General features: G+C 44.3%; 1 protein-coding gene across 2 annotated transcripts in view; it reads right to left on the bottom strand.

The window, feature by feature from the left end:
• Positions 1 to 365: 365 nt before the first annotated feature.
• The window catches only part of AVPR1A (arginine vasopressin receptor 1A), a 35,216-nt gene continuing 25,376 nt past the window's right edge, over positions 366 to 10,205 (bottom strand). The window contains exons 1-2 of one of the 2 annotated variants that reach the window (XM_042017875.1): positions 5,010 to 6,184; positions 366 to 3,287 (exon numbers count right to left, since the gene is read on the bottom strand). In XM_042017875.1, coding sequence (XP_041873809.1) covers positions 3,004 to 3,287; positions 5,010 to 6,018 — 1,293 coding nt within the window. In that variant the 5' untranslated portion in view covers positions 6,019 to 6,184 and the 3' untranslated portion in view covers positions 366 to 3,003. Of the gene's footprint in view, positions 3,288 to 5,009; positions 6,185 to 10,205 lie in introns of those variants that run through there. The other variant, XR_006014385.1, reaches the window with a different exon arrangement.

Raw genomic sequence — 10,205 nt, 5'->3', positions numbered from 1 at the left:
TAACATCGGTACAAACAACAGACTACAGACTCATCCATTCAATCATGTTTTACATTAGAAGATAAATATTTAAAACAAAAATATCAAAATAACTCCTCTAGAACACAAATAATTGCTAAGTTACATGTTTTAACAATGCTAGCAGCATATAGTGGAAAGCTGACTGCATGTTCCTTCTTTGCTTTTGCCCTTCATGCACTACATATAATAGAAAAACATTCTAGTTTTGTTCACTCCCTAAAGCTTTTCATGGAAACAACTTATTAAAATTAATGAAGACATTTTGAATTTTGTAAAATATATTTAGTATTACCAAATACATTTCTGGCCCTCTAAAATCTAGATAAGCAAAAAACTCAAAATGCTTCTGATCAAACAAATGTTTATTAGAGCATGTTTCCATGTTTAAAACTCGCAGTGGTTTCATAATTTTTTTGTTTCCTTCTGTTTCCATTAGAGCACCCTCATGATAATCCAAAGCAGCTTTAAAAAAAAAATCTCCACAGATGAACAATTAAAAATACTGGCTGTACCTTCCAACATTACAATTATGTGAAAAATTGTACAAAATATGTCTGGAAACCAAATATTGATAAATTGTGTTGTCAGTTTAATTATAGAAACTATAGAACCCTCTCAGGGCAAATTCATGCTGGTAAGTCCCAAGTGTAAGGCTAGATTTTGTAACATATTTGAAAAAACCTCTTGAATTTATACTTTGGGTCTGCTCACTTTAATACATATATTGGTCATTTCCCAGCTCATTTTTATTCTCAACATTATTCTACACGTTTTTTCATTATCTTTTCTGTTTGAATGTAAAGTGTAATAGAAAAATAATTCAATTATGCAAACATGAAAATTCTGTTAGTACAGCTAATTGCTTTTCAATACAGATTTCATGTACAAAGAAAGTTGTAGCACAAACAGAAAACTTGGCAAAGTATAGTGTACTTAATTTGAAACACTTGCAATTTCAGTAACTGTGAATTATCTACTTGCAAAATATACACAGTACATATAATGTGCACAAACACACACACACCACTGCATGCATTTTTTGGACTAAAATATAACTTCAGGTTCGCAAACCTTCGTCCAAGAGCTGGTGAGAGCTGTAGCCATACTTTTATATTAAAGGTTATCAAAAAGATAGTCTGTTAAATATAAGCCATTCCACCATGCTATCCTCTGGGTTCTAGTGCTTTGAGCAACAGCAAACATGAGGAAAGATGAGAGAAGAGCAAAGATTTTTTTTAGTGACAAAAACCCCCCAATTAAAAAAAAATTATTTTAAGTATAATATTCCATATTCTTTGCCCAAAATAGTCAATGGGGAGCTTCTGGAGTGGTTTAATATGATCTTATTCTCCATCTAATTCTATTAATTTCTGCTACCATTATTGGGGCAGGCATGGGCACCATACTCAGTGAAAGCCTCATGCAATCTCCTCAAGCAATTAGAAAAGCAATCTTGTTTGTTAGGTTTTGGTGGGAAACAAAGAAACCTGCTTGTGAGCTTCCTCCTTGCAGGCACGTTATGCAGCCATGCTCGTGTCCCACTGCTCCAGCAGACAGTTGGGGCTGTGTCAGCACTCCTGCAGGGGGCCAGGGGAACACCTGTATTTCAGGATCTGGCAAGCTCAGGATAACAGAGTAGACAGGGAGCTGTACTTCTCAAAGAGATTCTCAAGACTTAAAAACTCAGCAAAACTTACTCAAGGAGCTTTAAAACCCAACCTCAAAATAAGAGATGGGCAGCAAGGAAAGATGTGATAGGATTATTTACCATATAAACAAACTACAGTCAACTCAGCATGCATTGTATTGAAAACAAACACACCTTGAATGCTTTGTAACTAGCAAATATGTTGTGATGAATTTTTATTGCAGTTTACTGACAATTTTTAGGACTATATTGGCGTGAGCTGGCAATAAAACTAATAATAAAAAAAAGACGCACCAACAATAGTTTTTATATGTTCCCAGAAGACTTGTAAGTTTGATTCTCAGATCTGTGTCTTGAAATATACTGGTTCTACAGCTCTTACCAAATGACTACACTCTCCTGAACTCATGAGGCTATTTGCTTGACAACCAAGCAATGTGGCTTGATCCTAGACGTCTTAGTAAATCAAAAAAGAAAACATGGAATTCCTGCCCATAAAACAAGTGGTTCTGGTATTCATTGTGAGTTTTCTTGGTGCTCAGCTAGTCACAGTATATCATACTTATCAATATATTTTTAAAATTAGTTTAAAAAATGAAGGTAGGTGAAGCAACACACACACACACAAATATGCTGTATAACTTCCATCAACTTGAAGGGAATGAAGGGAAGAGGAAATGTCACCCTAAAAATGAAACCCCACAATACACATATAGACATTGATGTCACTAAAAGATTTGCCTTCACAGGGGCTGTTAAATTTCAGTGTCTGAGAACTACTAGACCTTTACAAGATGGAGTAGCACGAACAACTGAATTCCAACAACTCAGAGCCTATATAACCACATTCCTTATCTGGAGAGGCAAGATTTTTCCCTACTCCTTTCTTTTTATGTTTAAGACTAAACTGTAGTCTTACTCACATTGTCTTCTTTCCCCATGACTTCATCAGACAATCACGAGAAGTTTTAGGCATTAACACTAGAGAGTGGAGTTACCCCAACACATGACAACTCCATTATTTTTACAGTTTTAAACAGCAAGCAAACAATGCACTTAGTATTTTAGAAACAGACAAAAAATTAAAATATATTCTATTTAAAAAAATAATTGCTTTATTGTTGCCACACTATCCTGATCAGTTGCCCAAGTCCTAAATAACTTTCAGAAAATAATTTACATGCTGCAGCATAACTTATCTAGCAAGGTGGCACTTTTGTCTCATGACCATCTTAGTCATTCCTTGGTACCATGATACCTTGGACTGGCATAAAATACCATACTATAACCTTCCCAAACACTGTGATGGGACTGCAAGCCCTGCCTGCCCTATCTCATGTCGGAATGGGGATGAAGCTGGTTGCTTTGGAGTGGGACATCTCTCTCCAGGTGTTTAAGCTGTGGGTTGGGCTTCTGTTGTTGGTGAAAGAAGTCTGTCGCCTGCTATTGCTGTTTGAATCTTCTTTACTCAGCGTTTGCTTTATTTGTTGGCAGCAAGGGAAGCTCTGTATGCAGTCTTGGAGGAGGTGCCCACTGAAGAACATGTAGATCCACGGGTTACAGCAACTGTTCAGGCTGGCCAGCAGAGCCGTAACAGTAGTCGCAGTGTTTTCAGAATCTGGGGAGTGGGAGAGAAAGCTGTTTAATCATCAAAAGAACATTTGCACCATTCAGTCAATTGCTTCATTAACCATTGGATTTATTTTCCTGAATATTCTAGTTCTAAAAGTTGAGCTGCAGCATTTGAAATGAATAATGAGAACATAATCAGTAAAGGTCTTATTTATGTAAGGCTGCCATTGAAGTCAATGGGACTTTCTCTGAACAGACTTCAAAAAGCTGTGACAGATTAAGTTATGGGGTAATCCATCCAAAATAATGATTTAGTCACATTTCCACTGATGTGTATCCATGTGTTGATAAGCTCCTGCTTTAAATACTGAAAAGTTTTTATCCAGACCCTGGGAGACAATGGCAAAATTCCCACTGCTTTCAATAACACTGAATTTTGCTGTATATATCTACAAGCTGAAAAGTATTGAATGCTCAATTAACTACTGGATGGTCCATCAAGTCTGAGTTTCGGAGGTTGAACAAATTTTACTTAAGGGAAAAACGGGAATTAACACTATGGCATGAAAACACTATGTTGTTCTACCTTCAATAACTAGTTAATAGATCAAATACTCTAAATATGTATTTAGTCTAATCAATTATTAGTGATTTTTCTTTGTAAATATTGATTCTTCAAAGAAGTATAATTAGTGTTATGCATTTCCACAGATTTAAAGAATCTCTTCAAACAAACCTATCAAATACCCATCTGTTCACTTAGATTTAATTTCCTTTGAAGTAAAAAAAAAAATCTATTTGTTTACTGCAAGTCTTTATTTCTTTCTAGAGACCTGCATTATAGGCTTGACTTTAGTCCCATATTAGAGGCAATCAGCACTCTCACTACAGTAAGTGATAATTTGGAGATTTTTAAAAAATCAAGAAATTTTGGATTCCAACATCTTGATTTGCTGCTCTCTCATTATGAGGAAACAGAATATATGTTACTATGCTGCCTGTTTTTATCTATGTGATTAAACTCACCAATTTTTTTCAGCCATATCTGACAGCAGGACAGATATCTCCAAAATCTAAATTGCCACTGATTCATGAAAACCGGTGACTTGACTAAAGGAGCTACTCAGAGGTGGCTGCCTTGCTGAGAGGAAGGGTTCAGGGCGTGCTCAACCCTATCATTAGACAACAGATACAGGAACGAAGAAGTAATAAGTTCTCTGCTCATGTAACTGCTCCGACATGTACGTGTGTATGCTTCACAACAATACTAAACATTTCTGAAAGTTTTCTTATCGGCAGCTTCAAACGGACGAAAATGTTGCTGGTTCAAATTACGGCAGCAAAAATTCCGGTTTCCATCTACTCGTTTTGCTCGGGATGAGAAGGCTGCGGCTGCTGCTTCTCTCCGGAGGCGCAGCTGCCCCCAGCAGCCGCTCGGGCGGCTCCCGGGACAGGCCGAGCCGAGCGCCGCGGCCGCCGCCGCTCCCGGGGCCACCAGGTCCGGGACCGCGAGCGGCGCCGGCGGGGCGGCCCCGAGGGCGGCGGCGGCCCAGGGCTGTCTCTCCTCCCCGTGCAAGGCCGCTCACCGCTATTACCCGGCGGGAGAGGGACCCGTCCGGGGCCGGGAGGGCGCGCCTCGGTCCCTTCTCCGCTTCCGCGCCCCGTCTCCCCCACGGTCAGCTCAGGGCTGGGCAGCGCCCCGGGACAGCCGGCTGCGCCCCCGACGCGTGCGGGGCGGCCGCTGGGGACAAGCGGCGGCGTCACCTACCGACCCAGGGGAAGCGCTGGTCCCAGACGGACCACATCTGGATGGTGAAGAAGGGCGCCCAGCAAACGACGTACACCGAGACGATGACGAAGGTCATCTTGACGGTGCGGATCTTGGCGCGGGAGATGGTTTTGACGTTGCTGACACAGGGGGCGAGCAGCAGCCCCCGTCGCGGGCTACCACCGCCACCTGCCCGCCGCCCGCCACCCGCTGCTGCCGCCTCCCCCGGGCGCGTCTTGCCCCGGGCGTTGCGCCAGATGTGGTAGCAGATGAAGCCGTAGCAGATGATGAGGATGAGGACAGGCGCGATGAAGATGCCGCCGGTGATCCAAGTGATGTAGGCGCGGGGCCCCCAGGGCATGATGAAATGCGCCCAGCAGTCGTAGACCTGCGAGCCGCGCTCCACTTCGCTGAGGGAGAAGATGAAGTACTGCGGGGTGCTGAGCAGCAGGCTGAGCGCCCAGGCCGCCGCGATCATCCCGTACGAGCGCTTGGTGGGCTGCTGCAGCGTCTTTAGCGGATGGCAGACGGCGATGTAGCGGTCAGCGGTCATGGCCACCAGCATGTACGCCGAGGCGAACATGCCGAAGACCTGCAGGTGCTTGACGACGCGGCAGAGCCCGTCGGGGCCGTGGAAGCGGTGTGTCACCTCCCAGCAGAGCTGGGGCAGCACCTGGAAGAAGGCCACCACCAGGTCGGCCAGGCTGAGGTGGCGGATGAAGAGGTGCATACGGGACGCCTTGCGCGGCGTGCGCCGCAGGGCCAGCAGCACGCTGCCGTTCCCCACCACCGCCACCGCGAAGGTGACGGCCAGCACCGCGATCTCCAGCTTCGCCAGCTCCTCGTCCCGCCCGAAAGGGTCCCAGCCTCCCAGGCTGCCGTTCGGCGACCCCGACCACGCCTCGGGACTGGGGCTGCTGCCGCCGCCGGGCTCCGCCGCCCGCCACCGGCTGCCGTTCCCGGGCGAGGGCAAAGCCCGGGGGGAGCCGGCGCCGCCGGCGAGGCGCATGGAGGGGGCTGCGCGGTGGGGCCCGGCCCGACCCTGGCACGTCCGCTCGCCCGCCGCCTTCCCGCTCCGGTGGCCCGGAACGCCGGGCCAGGTGCCTTTATCCCCCGGCCTCGGGAGGCGAGGCGAGGCGAGGGGGAGCTCCCGCGCCAGTGGCTGCCCAGCGCCTGACGCCAGCCCCCTCCTTCCCCCGGCAGCCGCCGCCGCCCGCTCGCCCCGCTACGGGACCGGGGCCGCTCCGCCCAGACAGCGCTGCGCCGGGGGGAGCGGGGACCGACACCCCTCCCGGCCCCGCGGAGTCCCGCGGGGTGGGGCGGCGGGAAGCGCTGCTCGGGGCGGAACGGTGCTCCCGGAGAGCTCCCTCACGGTCAGGTAAAGCAGCGCTTATAACTGAGAATAAAATTGCCGTAATCACGCAGAGCAAATGCAGGTCTGTCAGCATCAGCCTGCAAACCCCGATCTGGCTTCTAGCCAAGGCAAAGTGACTCGTCGGTAAGAGGTGCCGGTTTGGTCCTGAGAGATCCCGTCTGGGCATTTGGCATTTCACTGTCGTCCTGGGATCAGCCCCGGCAAAGTAAATTATTAGAAAAAGTAGTGCAGAGTTTGAAAACAACATAATGTTTCTGAAGGTTCCAGGACTTCATCTCGGACAATAAATGTCATCCAGGCCTTAGCAAAGGTCTAAACGACACGTTTCTGCAAGTACAAGCAAAATCTCCACATTTACTGGAGTTTCTGGCAGTGGGTCATTAAAATTCTGGTTTTAAACATAGTTTAGCTGAAGAGCTTTCCTGCTCTTGGTAGAGTGAATGGACGTGGTAAGATTTTTGATCCCATTGCCATGAGTGTGGATTATATCCTGATTTCACTGGAACCTGAATTTCACTCTTCATTTAGAAACTCCTTCCTTCAGCCACAAAAAAGTGCATAAGATCACAACAAAGAAATACTGTGTTAGATACCAGCCTTACTTTGTTTTTAATAAAACTCCCTAGGTCTCCTCATGGGTGATTACAGTTAAATTCAGTTACAAAAATACATGGTTTTACAGGGAGAAGAAAAAATTGGGAAGAATGAAAGATTAAACTTATTTGATTAAAAAGATATTTCCAAAAATTTTGGCTCCAGAAGAGTTTTAAAGTTTAAAATACAAGATGATAGGCTTCTGAACATGTTAGCATTGTGCAAGGCTTTATCCCAGGCTTTTTGCCAGTTTCTGGGCTTGTTAGTCTCTGAGAGGGTATGTGCACCCACCCCAGTCTGTCACTACCCTTCCTTTGACTGGGGATCGGTGGCAGGAGTTTAGGAGGACACTTGATCTTACAGTGGAAATAGTTGTCATGAGCTTTCCATCTAAAAGCTCCAAACCCTCCCAAAACCTGGATATACAGACAATAAATGTGGCTATCCTAAGTTCCTAGAAAACTTATTTCTTTAAATATGCCTTTGGTTCAAAACCTGATTTTTATGAACAGTCCAGTGCACTGTTCACAGCTTAGTGCCTATTTATTGTATTAGACCTGGGAAACTGGTGAGTGTGACTACATGTTTCAGGTCAAATAGAGAGGGGAAATTAAAGCTGCATATCACAGATATCACAACACCACTACCAAGGCTTCTTTCACATTCTTTGCCTGTCTCTCTGACATGCTTTACAGGAGTTGAACATTACATAAATGGACACTGTTACTCAGGAAACTCTGCTAACAGATTTTCTGCTGTGCAAACTATGAGAGGATCATAAAGCTCTATTCACTGCCGGGTATGTCATCCATTAACAGAAGAGATGATATTTAGGTTTGACAGAGACACAGTTTTAGCAGCCAGACAATAAGATAAACGTGGTTGTATTAGTTCAGGGTACTGAGAATTTGTCAAGCCCACATCAACTCAGAAATACTCCTTTTCCAACCCGTATTTCATTCCTCTGAATGGCATTTATAAGAATATTTCCAGAGCACTGTGCTGGAGATTTGCCTGAATGTCATTGCACAAGGCTGTACCTAGTGATTACATGCAATGTTAAGCATGATACTGACAGTCATTTTTACTGTGTTTTACTCCATCAGACAGAAGCAATCTAGGGCTAGTCTTGATGTATTTTTTTGTTTCACTCCCCAATTTAGTCAATATCGATGTTTTTATAGAAAACATACCTAACAAGGCTGTTGCAAATTCCTTTGTTTCAACAAACCTAGCTAAGTAGTAGAGAGTTTTATTTATATCTAGTAGTTAAAAAATACCCTCCAGACAAATTCAGGACTCTAAGGTTTCTATACAAGTTTAATCAGTATCTAGTCTGATCTTGTTTTCTTAATTCTAACAGTATTGGTGTTCTTCAAATTAATCAATACTTGTAAAATATCCTTCCAAGGAGAAAAATTGCCACTGAGAAGGCTGATAGAGTAAACTAACATTTTTGCCCTGTGATTCACCTGGAGTTCAGCTTGGAGCTGAACTCTCAGTAAAGAAAATTGAGATCGCTGTTACAATAAAGCTTTATTTGTTCTCACTAGGCCCACAGCTTTCTAGAAAACTAAGAATGACAAGGGGTTTCTAGCATGTTCTCTGCTGCCATACAGGTTTCTGTAAAAGTGCTTGAAGGTTGACCAATGTTTTTCTGAATGTTGAATTCATTGAAGACAGAATGGCTTCTGTAAGGTACTCAAAAACCCAACTGGAACATGATCCAGCGTGTTGCCAAATGCAGCTGTTTTCCGTTCATTCCTTGCTGTCATGGTGGTGACTTTACCTGCAGACTTAGTCTCTTTCTCCATGGCAAAAGAAATGCTCTGAGTAAGTCAAAGTCTCAAACAAAACCAGGGGGTCTTTCAGCATAATCTTCTTCAGGAAAACTGATGGTTTGGAATTGTAGCTACTCATGGTCAAACTGTGGTTTTCTGCCAGGTTTTGTGAAGAGTTGCTCTAGCCATTAGAGTTGCAAAAATCAATGTTAGCAAAAAAAATCAAGCTTTTAAAATAAATTCCTCATGCAGGATAAGGGTTAAAGCACTGCTAAAAAAAGAAGTCTGTTTGTTTGTAGAGAATTCAGCTGCCTTGTTAAAAAGCACATAAAACATCTACATAGATATGAACAGCTGTCTCCTGCAATCTGTCTCCAAGTTCAAAGTATCTGCAATGCTCCAGTTGACTGACACTATTTAGTAAATAACGATGAGTTTCATAGGCCTTCCCAGAGAGCCACAAGACTTAGATGCTGCAGATCCCAACCTTTAAATTCACAGCTATGGGAAGCTATTGGAATTCAAGCATAGGAAAAAGCCCATGTGTTGAGTGAGGGACTACTAAAAGCTGGGGTCACCAGGGAGGAAAACAGACACATCACTCATTTACCATCCCTGTGAAGGAAATGTCACCGGGAGGCAGATGGGAGCACACAAACCCACGAAGCAGACTCCTGAAAAAATGCCTTGTTGGCCCTCTATTGCTCTAGCTTTTGGGCTACCAGAGCAAAACCAAGTGAAGAATTGCCCCAGACTGCCTTCAAAATAGATTACAAGTCTGAATTTAGGATTCTGAAAAGGCTGTAGTACAAGACCAAGAGATAAGCGATCCTAAGGGCAAGCTCCTACTCCGGAAAACACAAAATTAGGAAAGCATCCATAAGAGACAGAAATTCAATGTTAGCCCTCAATATTCAGTTTGCAAAAGCCCAGTTCAGTGTCTGGAAATGTCTGTAAGTGGCTAAGAAACAAAGAGCTTTAAGGTTATGCCCCAAGTTTTCCTTTGCTTGTTAACTGAAAGCATAATTAGATTCTGGTATTTGTATACACAGGAAGTCATGTCTGGCCATCCCTGTCATGCTGCATTTCTTTTCGTGATGGCGTGTCGTGGTTTAAACACAGTCAGCAACTGAGCACCAACAGCTGCTTGCTCAGTCCTCCCCAGTGGGATGGGGGAGAGAATCAGAAGGGTAAAAGTGAGAAAGCACGTGGGTTGCAATAAAGACATTTTTATAGGTAAAGCAAAAGCTTTATACACAAGCAAAGCAAAAGAAGAAATTCAGTCACCACCTCCCACAGGCAGGCATGTGTTCAGCCATCTCCAGGAAAGCAGGGCTCCATCATGCATAGCAGTGACATGGGAAGACAAATGCCATCACTCTGAACATCCTGCCCTTCCTCCCTCTTTCCCCAGCCTTATATGCTGAGCATGAAATCACATGGGTG

Source organism: Corvus kubaryi, unplaced genomic scaffold, assembly GCF_017639235.1.
Source record: "Corvus kubaryi isolate FWS band 111438036 unplaced genomic scaffold, C.kubaryi_AGA036_p1.0 137, whole genome shotgun sequence".
Lineage (NCBI taxonomy): Eukaryota > Metazoa > Chordata > Aves > Passeriformes > Corvidae > Corvus > Corvus kubaryi.
The sequence above is the reverse complement of the archived record's forward strand: the minus strand, read 5'-3'. Positions and strand labels throughout refer to the sequence as shown.